Source organism: Drosophila miranda, chromosome 4 (genome assembly GCF_003369915.1).
Source record: "Drosophila miranda strain MSH22 chromosome 4, D.miranda_PacBio2.1, whole genome shotgun sequence".
NCBI lineage: Eukaryota > Metazoa > Arthropoda > Insecta > Diptera > Drosophilidae > Drosophila > Drosophila miranda.
This window is the reverse complement of record NC_046677.1, coordinates 8,392,775-8,409,561: the sequence shown is the minus strand read 5'-3', so window position 1 is coordinate 8,409,561 and position 16,787 is coordinate 8,392,775. Positions and strand designations below refer to the sequence as shown.

General features: G+C 39.8%; 1 protein-coding gene and 1 long non-coding RNA gene across 4 annotated transcripts; one reads left to right on the top strand and one right to left on the bottom strand.

The window, feature by feature from the left end:
• Positions 1-93: 93 nt before the first annotated feature.
• Positions 94-1,755, bottom strand: LOC108163813. The gene has a single exon (XM_017299303.2). The coding sequence runs from the start codon at positions 1,641-1,643 to the stop codon at positions 393-395; it is 1,251 nt and encodes a 416-aa protein (XP_017154792.1). The 5' UTR covers positions 1,644-1,755; the 3' UTR covers positions 94-392.
• A 6,577-nt stretch (positions 1,756-8,332) lies between these two features.
• Positions 8,333-13,310, top strand: LOC108164158. Of its 3 annotated transcripts, none has more exons than XR_001775796.2 (3): positions 8,333-8,496; positions 12,546-13,033; positions 13,124-13,310. It is a non-coding gene; the product is annotated as an uncharacterized LOC108164158 (long non-coding RNA). The 3 variants fall into 3 exon arrangements; XR_004473069.1 differs by lacking the exon at positions 8,333-8,496 and adding an exon at positions 8,508-9,048; XR_001775795.2 differs by lacking the exon at positions 8,333-8,496 and adding an exon at positions 9,103-9,422.
• Positions 13,311-16,787: the final 3,477 nt, after the last annotated feature.

The window sequence follows — 16,787 nt, the reverse complement described above, 5'->3', positions numbered from 1 at the left end:
AAACCTGTGGCCACTGCTGCCGTCCATTTGATATAGAAAAACAAATGAAATATACTTAGTATAGCCTTCCCAGAAGACACAACACAACCTGAATCAGTTTTGTATAGTTCTTATATTTTGAAAATGTAAAAAATACTTTTGTATGTGTGCTTAATCTCACAGAGGTACAGATTGTTCAAGAGTCTTGAAGCGAGAACAGTTTAAAAATGTAAGTCTTAATAGGAATTTCGTTATGCATGGGTGATGGATGACAAACAGGTAAAAACTGAACTAAACGCAAAGTAAAGTAAACATAATACAAACTCACTCGAATACTAAACGTAAAAACGTAAAAAGAACTTAAGCAAACGTTTTCAAGATATTACAAACTACAATTAATTAAAACTATGGAATTAAAAGCACAAGCGCTTCAGTGAGTTTTTCTTCTTGAGTTTGTAGTCTTGCCTCTGGTTGCGTTGCGGTGGCGTCAGCCTTTCGCTGGGCATCATTAACTTCGAGGGTGTGCCCAGCTCGGTGACCAGGCATCGCTCGCCCGGATGAGACTTGCACAGGCAGTTGATGCAGAAGCGGAACTTGCAGATGACACTGGTACATTCGGCAAAATTGTAGGTCGGCTGCGAGCCCTTGATCTCGTCGAGATCCAGCGACAGGAAGCGTGACATGGGTGGCCTCGCGCTGATGGCAAATGAATTTCTAATCGGTGGCAGTGTTTGCGACAGCAGCAGGCTTCCATCGCTTCGGTCCCGCGAAGCCTCGCTGACGAAGACACGGCTGCTCTTGCCGCAGCGGGGACACTTGATTCGTTGGGTTTGCTCCTTCAATACCCGGCCGGCGTCTGCCTCCATCAGTTGAAGACTGTTGTGGGCTGTATCGAAGAGAGATGAGGTGTTGTTGGCGTTGTTGATACTATTTGAAGTTTGTAATGGCACTGTTGAGTTGGTTTTGAACACATTGTGTCTCCTCTTGGGCAGATAGGGATTCTCTTTGGTGAGGCTCATCTTGAGGCGATGATTGTGCAGACGCTCCACGGACCGCTGGCTTTTGTAGACAGTCTGCTCCCAGCTTTTCGATACTTTGGTCATTACGTCCAGCGTTTGGGCATTCACATGCTTCAGTATGCACTCCAGGGCCGGCTGGGTTTGGCTCAGCATACTGAAGATGTCGCAATGTTCCAAACCATCGAAGAAGCGTCTCCTGTTCAGTGGCTCGTCCGGTTGTGGAAACAGTAGCTTCTTTGACTTCTTTGGGCTGCTGTGCGGGGCCAGAAAGTGCTTCTTACGGCGCTTTGGAATGCTCTGAACTTCCTGCAGTTTCGGCGTCCCATAGGGCTCGTCGAAGCTATTGAAGCTGTTGCTGGCGGGGACCGTCAGCGGGTAGTTCTTGGTCCAGAGTTGATCTCTCGGATGGCTGCTCGGCGTTTGGTACAGCGACGAGGCAAAGCCTCTGTGGAGAGTTGAATTTGTTGCATTGTTGTTGCGACTGTTCTCGCTTTCGCAGCCGCGTTCAAACAAAAATGGCGCCTCCGCGGTTGAGTTGTGCTGCACTCGAAAGGACATGTAGCCGGACTCGTCCATCTCGGCATCGGACGATGCCCCCAAGTTGGGTTCCTTCTTTTTCAACATCTTCCGATTGTAGGCACTCATATTTGCTCAAATATGGTGTACTAATTCTTACGTTTTAGGCATTTGTTACTTTTTTTTTTGTTTTTTGTGTTGAATGCTATAGTGTGACCGCGGGATTATTGCTAAAATATACCGTCCGACCCTCAGAAATATACCTAAACATACTGCCTCATTTTCAAAATATACCGTTAATATACTGACGAATTCAAGTTCTTGTTTACATATTCCTCGATTTTGATATTCCGTCGAATATTACTAGCTATATAGAACATTTAGACATGCCATCATAATTTTATACACGCCTGCATTGGCGTATCGACAGGAAAGAACGGGATGCAGTGTGTCCGCGGATTTATCGATCAAATGTACCGTCCGACCCTCAGAAATATACCTAAACATACTGCCTCATTTTCAAAATATACCGTTAATATACTGACGAATTCAAGTTCTTGTTTACATATTCCTCGATTTTGATATTCCGTCGAATATTACTAGCTATATAGAACATTTAGACATGCCATCATAATTTTATACACGCCTGCATTGGCGTATCGACAGGAAAGAACGGGATGCAGTGTGTCCGCGGATTTATCGATAAAATATACCGTCCGACCCTCAGAAATATACCTAAACATACCTTTGTATACCCTATTTTGTTAATTTTATATGAAAGTATAAATATTGATATGAAGATAAAACGTAACTAATAAAGACCTTATCTCAAATTGACATTTCTTAGACATATTCATGTATATGATGAGTGTTTTGTACATATATCTCGATCCTGATACCTATTCATGGTCCCTACAAGAAGACAATAAGCTTTAAAATATCGTTGAAATAATGAAAATAATATTAAATAATATTGAATTATATTAAAATATATTGAAAATAATTTTTTTGCCTGTGATGACAAACATATTCACAATTCTATAGCATCCATTTCCCCCAGGGTATGTGTGCATGGAATGGGACTCATTGTTCTGAACCGGTTATGACGACTAATTCTTGGTTAATCTTTCTTCCGTCGAATATTCCCATTTATATAGATCTCTTATTTTTGCCCACATAATTTTATATGATTGCTGAAACAATTTTGATCAAGATTGACTATTTTTAAGTACTTGCATGTTTTTTGTTTTGACAAAAACACGATTTCAACAAAAATTTTCAATAGTCGCAGGTTGTGACGTCAATGTTGCTGGTATTTGCAGACTCATTTGTTGTCAACCAGGGTATGTGCGTTTCTATACCCTATTTTGTGAATATTATATAAAATATTATATTCATTATATTATATATAATTAATAAAGGCCTAGTTGTAGATTGCATTTTTTTGCTCTGTTCATGCATTTGATTAGTTATTTGTAAATAAAACCTGATCCCTGTAGCGATTCTTTGTCTCTGTAAGAAGACCACTAATTGCAAAATATCGTTTAAAATAGATACTGACTAGTTTCTGCATTAATTAGAGCATGGGATGAAACACATTTACGCAATTCTATATCATCCATTTCCCCCAGGGTATGTGTGCATGGAATTAGCAACATGTTTGTGAATGGAATGGGACTCATCTGTTGCGAACCGGGTATTGCCAAATCCGGATATTTCAAGCTATATAGAGTTTTCAGCTTTGCCCACTTAGTTTTATCCCATAGATGAATACATTCTCTATTTTCTAACATCTTTAAATTGCTTGTAAGTATTTTATTTTGACTACAATACGGGTTTCAAGTAAATGTTGCTGCAACTTTTGAGTATGGAATGCGCAACATTTGTGCATGAAATTGGGACTCATTGTTGTGAACCGGCTATGACAGATTCTACCCGATTCAAATACATACTAAAATATACGGTCACATTTGAAAAATATACCGAGTGGTGCGCGCCAAATCGAACTTTTTTGAATGTGAGCGACAAGTATTTAAATGTTGTCAACCGGGCCGTTATCTATGCCCACATAATTTTATACGATTAATGAATCAATTTTCTACTTAACTGGCCAGTTTTTAGTCCTTGCTTTTATTGTTTTTTGACTAAACAAGGTTTAAGCAAAATAGTTCAACAAAAAAACAGTTGCAATGTTGCTGGTAAATTAGCAACATTTGTGTATGGAATGGGACTCATTGTTGCTAAAGCGAACTGCGGCGAACTCAAATTCGATTCAAAAAACGACGAATTCTTTGTTCCGTTGAATAATACTATCTATATAGAACATTTTGCCATGCCCAAATAATTTTATTCGATTAGTGAATCAATTTTCTACTTGGTTGGCCTATTCGAAATACTTGCTTTTATTGGATTTCTATATAACATTAAAAATTAAATTAATAGATTGATGAAATTGACAAAAATACCATGGGAGCGCGGAGAAAACCAGTATTTCTACAGTATGACCCTCAGAACAGCACCGAAACATACCATCTCATTTTCAAAATATACCGTAAGTATACTGACGAATTCAAGTTATATTTTACATATTCCTCGTTTTTGATATTCCTTCGAATATTACTAGCTATATAGAACATTTAGCCATGCTCAAATAATTTTAATCGATTAGTGAATCAATTTTCTACTTGGTTGGCTAATTGTAACGTGCCCTTTTATTGGACTAAGTCTAAAACAAGGTTTCAAAAAAGGTAATAAAACGTAAATGTGTATAGAGCTACCAAAATATCGGATAGTCGCTAGAGCTGCGCGCCAAAGTCGAATTTTTTAAAATGAATGAGTGACAAGCCTGTGGAATAAGACATGCAGACATGATTGAAAAACCTTAAAAACTCTACGTATGGAAGAGAGTCCTTGCATAAGCTAGGAGCTGTGATACTTAAAATGTAATCTGTGGATAGCTGCATTTTATATCACCTTGGCGCTCGATTTAAAAATTGTTATTTAATTATTAGTAGTTTAAAATATGTGTATTTTCTGACACCTAAATAAAGTCAATTTTTTGTTGCTGTGATATGTTGTCCCAGGGAACTTCCTTATTTTGTCAAAATAATTCCCTTGTACTTCTTCCTTATCTTCCTTGGGATATCCACTTTCCACTATATTTTTGAACGGAATAAACCAGCAACAATATTTCGAATACAATTTCTTAACCTCAGCGCTGAGCACTTGGGATAATCTGGTCTTGGCCCATTATGAATGTCATCAAATTAACAGAAATCTCTTCATAATTTATCATTTGTTCTTTTTGTGGTTTCCACTGTCCAACAAAATCCAGCCTACTCCCTATGCTCTGTCTGGGCGCAGTTCACTTTTTGTGCAAATCATGCCGGGGCATAGATTTCGAATTCATGTGAACATCTTCCCCATAAAGCGTGGCCAGCGCCTGGGCGTGATAGTAGTTTCGTCAGCTGTCCATATTGTTTCTGTGCTGACAGCCTCCCCCTGGCGGCACATCCACACCCCCCCACCAAGCGCTTGGCACCCCATTTTATCCTTGGCAAAGGAATAGGACTTCATCCACTTGCTGCTTCTGCTGCCAGAGGACGACCCAACAAAGCCGAAAGAGGGAGAGAGTGTGAGAGCGAGTGAGAGGTCGAGAGTCTGTTGAGGTCGGAAGAGGAAAATCAATGAATGATATTTCCTTTATGAGGCTCAATTATTTGTTGCGGGGATTTGCTATTCTTCCACCATTCTTGTCATATGGCCTTCGGTTCCGGGGCTGTGCGGGGCTCGTTCGTGCCTCATTGTCCTTCTAAATGCTTTGGCAAAATATTTTTGGTATTTGTGCAGTCTTTTGTCAGGAGTCGCAGTCGCCCCTTCAGTAGTCTCGACTCGACTCGACTCGTCTCGAGCAGGGGCGTTAATAATTTATGAATATTTGCTCATTTATTGTTTTGCATTATTTATGGTTTTATTATTTGTCTATTTGGGTTGGACAAAGGGGCGGGGCAGCGGCAAAGATTTGGTTTTGATTTTAATTAAATCGACAGACGCACATCGGCTTAATTTAAAGTCATTTCACTGTCCTAATCTCTTTGCCTCTCTCTCTATTCCGTTCTCTCCGGATATGATATGGGCGTGGGGCGGTGGTTTCGCATATTAATTGTGGTTGCGGCTCGAAACAGAGGGAATTGGGATTAATTTGCGGTCCATTGGTTCATCTCTGTTCTCTGTCAACATGGCTTTTATTGCTGTCTAACAGAAACAGAAGGAAGAACGGAGTTTCAACTAATGACTTTGTCATTGTCAAACCGAAGGAAACTTCTCTGGGCCTTGGGCCCTAAAGAGCTCTAAAATAGTGATTTTTGGTTTGGCGTAAAATATACTCTCTATATACTTTCTATAAATGTATCTGTAGGGGCCATGACTAATTAAAATTTGTATGACTTCTTATATGCGAAGCCATCTGACGAAAATGGAATAACTCTTCTTTATATACATATTTATAAGCGTGTGCTATTTATAAGATGTGTACTTTTCTGTCTAAGAGATCTGTCGGTTGAATAACTGTTTAAGAAGCAGGAAGACAGTTTTCCGTCTAAGAAAATCGACTTTTTTTATCCCTCAACAGAAGTTTTGTCAGAATATCTCCTCATATGGGGTTACAAAGCCCTCGTTTGCTTGCCCTCGATCGATGCTTAGATCTTCACAATTTAGGAGTGCTTCACCAGTATCTAGGACTCTATAAAGCAGTAGGAGTAAGAAGAAACCAAAGTAGGCTAAAGAAGTAGTTGGTCAATGCTAACCACCAGACGAAACTAAGCTGTTGTTAAATATTGGTTGAATAGAATGTCGGGGTCACTCACTGATATTTAGTTTCCAATGTTCCATAGCCTCTGAGCACAATAGTTCAACCCCTCTCAAATCCTTTTAGTGTATCCATTTCCGACATATTGTATGCTCTATATGCATACATATGTTTTATGTGAAGCAATGTTTGCACGGATATTGATACCAAACTGATTAATTTGGGTTTACGCACCAGAACGACACGGAATGATGACAAATGGAGGCCACCGAAGGAGAGCTCTAGTCAATATTTGCACTCAATCCGTACATATGCTCTAATTATTATCCTTTTAGCTGTGGGCAGTGGCAGTGGCCCTGTTTTGGCATTATGTTGACTGGCTGACTGACTTACTGGAGAAGGGACATGGGAGACACACCACACACCATACAGACACACACACACCCCAGCAGATCAAACATGGGGTCGGTCTCGAATCAACTAATTATGGTAATTTACCCGCGGAATGTCAACAAATATTTTGTAACCGGCTATTTTATCGCACGGCCGCTATACACGCGGGTCCCTGGTCAAAGGATCCACACCCCCACCTGGAGGCGAAGTGCAACTGGAGTGTCCAGTCCTTGACAAACGATGTTTACCCCCAGGAACCAGTTGTCGGTGGTGTGGGTGGCTGGTGTCCTTGGGGGGCACACGAAACGGTCTGATTATTTTTAACCAACAATACAGGCCATCCCCGAAGGAATGACTGTAACCTGAACTGGAACTAGAACTGAACCCAATTCGCTTGATTGTGTTTGATTTGGCCCCTTTTTTGTGCTTGTTAATTCATTTTTAGCCAATAAATCGCTTGGTCGTCGTCTCAGTAGGGTGCGGCACAGGTAACAGAGCCACCAAGCGCCGCCGCCAAGTGGCTCTAAACAGAGGAGCTGTATTAATTTGATGGTAATAGGGAAATAATCGCACTCATTTATCATTTTAATGCATTCTCTGTTCCCGACTAGGGCGAGCCGGGAGTCGGGCAAAAGTCAAGTCCGCTTGCTAGATTATGGTCCGTCCTTCTTCCCCTCCAAACTCTTTGAATTTCCGGGCGGAAAGTAATTTCCCATATTCTATTTTTAGATCGAGGGTATAAAGATTTGGGTGTGTCCTGGTTTTAATTTTATTGGTCTTGATTCACAAGCTCAATCGAATCGCGAAGAAACACTTATGATTTCATTGTGAAAATAGGAATGATTCAGGTTTTTAAAAATTATTTGGCACATAAGCATCAATCAATGAAGATTGATCTGAATTGATCCGATTCCAGTTGTCTCATATTCACCATAAAAAATGTATGTTTGCAAGCACTTGATATTGAATTGTAATTTGATACATTTTTGTTTTATAAATATTCTTCAGACAATTCGCGAAATTTGATTGATTTGCAATTTGAGAAATTTAAAAAAAATAAAAAAATGTTAGCCATCAATCGTGCGAATATATTCTTTTTGACTGCGACACGTGCGATGCACATGACAAATGGCAAAGAACTCAGATGTGCAAAATGATTTTTTTATTTTTGGATTTTTCAATTAACAGATTAACCAGTAAGGAAGATATGTTCTGGGCGCTAAGGTTTTCATACGCTTGAAAAATCAATAAAACTACATGTTTCCTATGGCATATCATATAGTGGTTCGAGCCGTCTCATTCCGTAGAAAGATATTATCTTAATTCTCATTTTTCTATTATATGAGCCCTTCTACTGTTCTTTTGAGGCGAGAATCCGAATTAAGAATTTACGATAGGAACTGATTGTGGACCACGCATAAAATACAATGAAAACCCTGCAATTCTTATGTATTCCAATCGATTCTTTACATAAAGAGGTATTTTCCTTCCCTTCTTCAATTAATTTTTTATTTTTTTAATTTCAATTTCTTTTTTGCAAAATTTTTCGCTTGGCACCGAGCGATCATATTGTGAGCGTGGTGAAGAAAATGCTCATTTTACAGTAGGAGAGGGAGAGAGTGGGGAAGAAGCAGCAACGTACGCCACTGCGTGATCAAGTGCCAGCGGCGGACCAGAAGGCAAAATGTTAAACAAAACCAAAGGCAGATCGTGCGATTGAAAAGTGCGGCAATCTGTCCAAGCGAACTGTGAAAAGTGTTTCATATTTTAAATATTCATACTGTACGTGTGTATGTTCATGTATATAAACATATTACTTTGTGGATTAATTAATGTTTACTTAGCGGAGCACCCTCGCTTGCTCTGTGCCGTAAGGTGTCTCATGTTTTTTTTCCCTTTCGTTGACGAAGTCTTTCGATGTGTACTTGTGTGTGTACGTGAAAGCTAAGCACGAGAGTTGCCCTCGAAGACTCAAGACACTCAATTCTCCATCCACTCCCACTCTCCATTGCAAGAGAGCACTGCATCACATGTGCAAAGAAAGAAGAGCAAACAAAATCAGTGAGCGCCTATTGTCGGCGCGCTCTCGATCTACATACATACACACATTGCTCGAACACATATGTATGTAAGTGTCAGCAATAGGTGACAACAGGTTAAAAATGTAACAGATCGAAGAAGATAAGAGGCTTAAATACAGCATGGAAACAGCAAGTAAAGAACAGAAAGAATGCAGCGAGGAGAACTACCAGCGCATTATTATAGGCAAAAGGAAAGAGAACAAAGCTTTTGTTTCTGCTTTTCTTTTCGCTATATATATCGTTTTTTGTCAGTGTAAGTCTTGTGTTCTCCCCTCTTGCTACCATTCTTATAGTTGTTCACGTACCGGCTCGTTTTTTACTATTTTTAATTTCTAGAAGCATTTCTTTGCCCCCCCTCACACACGACTACAATTTGTCAAAGAAGCAATTGCCAAAGTCAAGTGCCCAAAAACGAGAAGGGTTTTAAACATAGGGTCAACCAAACCTAGAATTCAGAGCCCCGAACCCAATCGCAATTGCGTAAATTAATCATGGGGCGGCAGCTCCAGTTTCGAGTGAAAAAAATGTGAAAAGTACACGGAAAAACGGTTTCAATTTGAATAATATGACGAAAGGGAAGGGTAGGGCCCCGAAAGGGTTGACAGCAGCAGTTAGTGTGGTGGCAAGGTATGTGTGTGTGGATGCCACATTCAGTGCTGTGTCCGTTTCCGTGTCCCGTCAGGGTGTCACTGTCACATAGTTCATTTCGCATTCAGACCATGCTTCAAGGCTTCGCGCGACTCCTTTGCCAATTTCATTTAGCGGCATCATTTCTGCTCGTGCCTTTGTCATTTTTTCTAACTTTTTCCAGCGGCAGCAAATGGAAAAAAACAAGATAAATGATTTAAAACTTGACTTTTCATTTCGTATATTAGCTGGAACGTGCCTCACATAGTTCATGTCAATCTCTGCCCCTTCTCCCACAGCCACCTGGTTCAACTCTTGCCCCACAAAAAAAGAATGTGGAAAACTTAATTGTTTTCTATTAACGAGCCTCGATTTGTTCCATGACTTTAACACATTTGGTTGATCAAAATATCACACACCCCATACGGACGGATTCCTTCCCCTCCTATTCCTATGGGTTTCTGCTTCTCCTTCCACCCACCACTATTTGGACATATGTTGCTCTGTGCCCGCTGATGATATATGTCTGTGTGTATAGCCCTCGGTTGTTGCTGCTGATTATGGTGGCCACAAATGCTCCGAACCATGAAGTGGTTGCTGGTACGACTCGGACTTGGAAATGGACTCGGTTTCGCTGTCGCTATAAATACTGTTTGCATTTAAGCTCAAATTCATAATTAATTGGATGAACAACAGATGAGAATTGAAGGTTAAATGGGTATATTTATATAGGGATTTATTAAGAGGGTTTCTATATACTTTTAAATTGACCAAATGTTGCCAATTTGTGTGGTTTTTAATGTGGATCTGAGAATTTACTTTACTATAATATACTAAATTATAGATCTGTAAGAAATATCCACAATAATTCATACATACTATTCTGAACGTTAGATCTTGGGTACGTACATACATATGTATATCTTTATATAATATCGTTATTATAGAATGCTTTTAACCAGCATAAGCTGTAACCAGATATCATAATCGCAAAATCGACGATGATTACCTCATTCGCTCTGTCCCCGCGATGGGTTTCGTTTCCCATCGAATGATTGTTTGCCTGTCTGATTGATAAAACGCCCCCCGAAGGGTCGTCGGGGTCTTACCTTAACACCTCCTTAGGGTCGCACGCGGGATTCACACTCCCTGTTCAGACAGATATTCTCATGGTGGTGGCACTTACACGTCGCGCCTTTCTCCTTCTCTATATTTTTTATGCATTTAATCAATTAAGTCATCAGTACAATATTTGTATTCCTATTGTTTTTCCTTCCCATAATAATGATGATGGTGGTGGTGCAGCATGAGAGTTCTGTTCCCTTATTGACTTTACCAATGACAGTCGAGCGATTGTCACACTATCTTACCAATCCTCAATTGCCAATCCTCTGTTTTTTGTCACGTGTCTGTCTCCTACTCCTAAGATCCGGTTCTTGGGTTACCCTGGAGTTCCGGAAAGTTTTTGTCAGCTAAACACTTAATTAAGACGAAATGCCGCTGTTTTATTACGAGTATTGCTAGAGTAAATACTCCATAAATTTCCTAATGAAAACACTTAACGACACACGTCACAAAAAACAATGCGGGAATTCAATTTTTATTTACCCAAAACTATGGATTCACAATGATGTCTGTCCTTTGAGGGAGGGTATATTGTATACATATACATATATGATAATTTACCAAGGTACTTAATCGTACTTAAGGTTATGGATTTCTAGAATTAACTTATGATTGAGGGACGCCTGCAGGGTGCAAAGCTACTGGAACAGTCTCATGATGGTAGCTGTTCCATTCTTATAATCCAATCTAATGCCATGCCAAAATGAGCCTAGCAACTAAAAGCTTAGAGAAGACCTGACTAAAACTCTAGGAATCCCAATGTGGGACAATCTTCAAATTGCTGTGAATGAAATACAAATAAAAATAAAGAGAAGTAGAGCCAAGCTAAAGGGCGTTTTGCTTCAGGGCAAAAATCCTTTCATTTAATTGTGTGTCTGTCATAAATTAAAATACCACCACAGCCAGGCGTCCCGTCTGGCAGGCAAAAGGCCTGCTGATTAAGCGGAATTCTAAAGTTGGAAAGTCGGAGTTCCTTGGTTTTCAATTAAAAGTTTTTCAGGTTTCGAGAATTTCGTAAACTCATCTAATTCCTACCCGCAGAAGTGGGCTCCCCCACTTTAAAGAGTCTCGTCTCTTAATTTATGTGTGGAAATTTCTATCCCAAGTGGAACTCAAATATCATACTTTTTGTGATGTTGTATCTCGTTTTTGCACTCTCCCCCAAAGTGCAATTTATGTTTGTGCTTACAATTGAAAATCTGTGTCCGAACAACAATCGCATTGCATCGCAATCCGAATCGAATGCAAGGCAATTTGCAGCTTGTGCAACGCCATGTAAGAAGTGTCATGCACATGGCCCCTGTGATGCACTCTGTCTGGAATTGCATTTGGGCATAATTCTTAATGTTTTGCTTTCAATTTACTGAAACTACTTAGGCAGTCAGCTCTAGCTCTTCGAAAGGCAAACAAATTTGCATATTTCTGACTTCACTTTTGTGTGTGTGTCCCCTCCCGACAAGACCCAAGATACTTGGATACATGGATACAGAAGCACTTGAACAAGATATAAAACAAATGCATTCATTTTACCATTTACAATGTAAAATTCTCGATGGATGCTCCAAGGATGAAAGGCCTGGCCATCTTCTATGAATTACCATCGACCTCAACTGGACCACAACTTCTGTGAATTGAATTAGGTCTGGTCTGGAGGAGAATCTTAAGTCATCTCTGTTTGTTTCTGAGAGTTTTCTTATTAAATTAGGAGTTTTACTTGGCTTTATGTTTAATTGGATAAATACAAAAGTGTTTTGACAATCTAAAGAGGGAAAACCAAGGTAATCTTACACGTCTTAAGGCGTTTTAAATGGTTCTGAAACGATATATAACAAAGACTTACCATAAATTGTACGGAGAATAAGTGCCTTTTGGGTCTTTTGATTGTTTTTGCAGTCTGGTTTTTTGTTTGCATTTTGTTATTAGTTTATGTATTTATTTTTTTTTATTCATATAATATTTTATACAAAATATTTCTTTATTTCTCTGCTTTATTTTCAGCAAAATGCACGAAAAATTAACCCAGAAAGTATTGGAGTTCTCCGAGCCTTTTTAAGCGGTTCAGTTTTGTATATAACTTTGAGAAGATATCTGCATAGGCAGACAGACTTTCAGTTCATCTCTAAGATACTTTTGCTTGTAGATGACAGGCCAATTACTTGTCCTCCTATTCCCACCACCCCTTTCTGTAAAACCTTCCGCTAAACTCTAAAACTAATCTCCTTTGAAATCAATGTTAAATAAATTATCTGCAACTATTTAGCAATAAATTAATCTTCATAAATCACAAATCAACATCAGAGACGACAACCTGCAAAGGTAGGGGCTGGGCGGGGGCCTAGGGAAAAACACTCTCCAAGGTGTTCCATGAACTACATTAAATTAGAAACGAGGCGTCGTCAGGATTCCGTATAATGACAAAAGCAATTAATTTTGTGTGTGCCCGGGCGAATCGTACGGAATGGAACGGAACGGAGCGGAGCGGAAAGGTGAGACCCCTGGCAAAAGGGGTGATGTGATCTCTCCCACCCTAGCAGACAGCGGCAACCCCTTCTGATTACGTTCACAAATCGTTACAGCAAACACCCATGCCTCTCTCCCCCCTGCCCTTTTTTGGACACACAACACACAATCAAAATTCCACAGGAGAGGAGGTCGTAAGCTCCTCCCGGGGAGGGGAGCTCGAGCTCCCGTTCGAAAGCTTTGCAATTAATTATGCGAATCTGACGAATCTTCCTAAGCGTCGAGAGCAACTCTTCGACTTGACACACACACACACACACTTGCACTCATAGACAGGCACACACAAACCCTCAGAGATGCAGAAAAACACACACAGCCACAGAGACACCTAGAGAACAAATGCTGTTTGCTGTCAACCGCCTGGCATCATGATTTACATGGCCTTACAAAATGTTTCGGAAAGCAGGAGAGCGAGTGAAACGAGACGTCTACGCCTGTGGTTCGTCCTGGATCGAGGACGAGGGGTAAATGCAAATTTAAAGGCGTGAATAAGCCAAAGGCAAACTCCTGAACTCTAATTGTAGACAACCCCCGTAATTATCCGCAATGGAAAAGCCATTAATGGTATTAGGTACGTATTAGGGGGATTCCACACCGCACCACACTTGCCTTTGCTTCGCTTCGAGTTGGAGGTGAAAGGTGTCGGGTGTTTTTGGAAATCCATCGCTATTAATGGGCGAATAGAATAGGTATTAGATGTGGGAGGTTGTAGATGAATAGTGGGGGATTATATCCTTGCAGTTCTCTTAGATTAGTAGAGCAGGAGAGGAGAAGGAACAGGATTATATTAGCAGAAGGAGTTTTGTGGCATTCGTTGGAAACAGTAAACATCGTAATAGATCTAATGTATTTATACATATTTTTTTTATAACAGAACGAGTATATCCAGTGGAAAGGGTTGTAAAAGCTAGTCTGGTACTAAGAAACTCTGAGATTTCTATAACCAATCATATTTCTTCATTCATTAAACATCTAAAAGAATACCCTTTCAAATAAACAATGTTGTTTATGCAAGATATATATTAGAAGGCTAAATTCACTCTGCTATAAGACTAACAAGAACTTTCTCTAATTAAAGGACATGCAGCAATATTTTACTTATTCCTAACTAGCATCCCAGAATATTTTATTCAATATTAAAATATGAAAAAAATCTAACTAATAATCGTACTTGATTTAATTCTCTGGCAAAGCAAAGTATAACTGGGATTCCTGGACTGCTCTGCCCTCCAATTACATATATATCCCAACAGATTCAGAATATCCACTTAACAGTCACTTTAGTTCATGTTCTAACTCTCTATCCTCAAGTTCGTGGCACAGATGGTTGCAAGGGCTGCTGTAGTCATTCGATTCCATGCCCCCTGCCATACCACTCATCTTTATGGCCGATTCCACAGGCTGAGGAACATAAACACTTGACAATATGACAGTGGAACCCGGAAAGGATATGAAATGCCCACAGAAGGGGAGATCCCTTTGCTAATTTAAGGAGAAACCAAAAAGTGTTTTGGACCCACTTAATGGTTTGTTTTCGGTTGACAACTTTTCGTCTGGTTGTTGGTTGCCTTTCGAGCACTTTACACTTTTGTTGTTTGGCTTGCGGTTCCCCCATCATGATGATGGTAGGGAGGAGGAGTGGCATTGGGGAGGGGTGTGTAGGAAACGGACACTAACAACTAATTTAAAGCAATTATGTAAAAAGTTTCTGCTCGAAACGCCGCAGGCACATTTAAAGTTTCGTTTGCCACAAAATGTCCGTTCGTTAAATTTAAGTGCAAATAGTTTTAATTAAATTTGTCAAATTATGACGGAAAATTCAGTTAGTTCCGCCCCGAAAAAGTCTGTAGCCAATTTGACTTTATATTTAATTTGTTGGAGAAAGTAGAGGAGAGAAAGGAGAAGCGTTAGTTGGGGTCAAAGGCGCATTCTATAGAGAAAAAAAAACAACTAAATGATTTTTGAAATAGCTGCATTGAGAATTACAATATCTAGGATGCATTTAGTGAGAGTTATTTTCTTTTAGTAAAACAACAATTCTGAAAATCAATTTTTATTCAGTTATTCGGTAAGAAGATTTTCCCTTTCAACCAGCTGATTGCCGAACAGCATCCTTCCACTGATTATAACAACTTGATTTTTCGTTTGTGAGAGTCACTCCCTCCCTTTTCTGGGTGGGTGCTCGGTGCTCATCAAGTCAACTCCCAGTGCGTATGCTTCGCAAATCTCATCGGCATTTAGCTTGAGAGTGGCTCTATTCTCATCTTTATCCACTTGCAGGCACTTGTTCAAAAATAATAACTAATCATAATAGCAGTTGGGAAAAAGAATCTTTGCAATCATTTCATGGGAATTTCTCGACTGTAACTCCATTTTTACGACACGTGACTGGGCACGCACTTTGATTAGACCCCGGAACCACCACACCTCCCACCGTAACCCTCATAACTGCACCACCAGCCCACCAGCAGCAGCGCCAGTAATCCACCCACCACCAGCCCGCCAGCAGCAGAAGCACCCACCAATATCGGATTGCAGATTATACAAACTGAAACCCGACTTTTCGGCAGAGAGAGCGAGAGAGACTAGGTCCTGTCCACTTGACGCGTGCGGATTGTGGGAAACGGCTTGGCGAGTGTCACATTTTTATGACTCTGTTTGATTTCTGGCCGGCACAAGGCCGCTAATGGAAGGCACTTGTTCAACCCGTCGAAAGTAACGAGATTTCCTTTAACGGGATACAGATATATGACAAATATTTGCTGGAGAAATACATGGGTACAAGGACAAGTGCACTGTCATCCCGTAGCATACTGTGGGAAGATTAATTTTTGGGCTCATACTCATAGAAGAGTTGGGATATTGGAGAGGTTTTCAAAATTATAATAATTTCAGGCAAAATAAAAAATTATATCAAGAATAAAAGGATTTTATTAATAAAACTGATACCGATTGATCTTCGCAGAGTCAGCCTCAGACTCTCGAAAGCATTGAGCTTCTAGCTTCTGGTACAGAGAAGTTAATGGATGGGAAAAGGAGAGTTTAAGTTAAAGTTCATCTGTGAGATGATCGTATGGCTTGCGACCAGTTCGAGATACAAATACTCATCCAATTTACTTATCGAAGTTTTCTTTTCTATGAAGCTAAAATAAACCATTATATTGTAGGGTAAAGACGTCATGGATTACATAGATATAAACCAAATAATATTCTTCAGTTCATCTCTTGCATTATGATAAATTCTGAAAAATAGCATATATGCTCTTAGAGACATATTGACACTTTTCAAAAGCTGTGCTAATGTTAGCCATTTTGCATAAATGTATGTATGTGTATAATTTTACAATATTTGTTGTCCGAATACTGGAAATCATATTTCCATTGCTTTTGCCACATTCTGTGGCCAACTGGCAGCCCACAAATGTAATTTGTAATTCTACGCCGCTTTGGACATATTCGTACTTAGATTTCCGATTTCTATGGCAAATTGTGGACATTTGTGCTAATAGGAGCAATCCTATGTAAGAGCTCATCGCATAATCGTATTCCCGCTCGTAGCTTCATATTTCAGAGCGTTTGCAACACTTTCCATTCCAATCGCTGACAAATCAAGTGCGGATATAAGAAAGGAATTGATTCAGATTCAGATTCGTCTGCTCTGCTCAGGTCTCTCCACTCGGCAATGGATAAATGTGATTTATGCCCTTCACTTTATGTAGA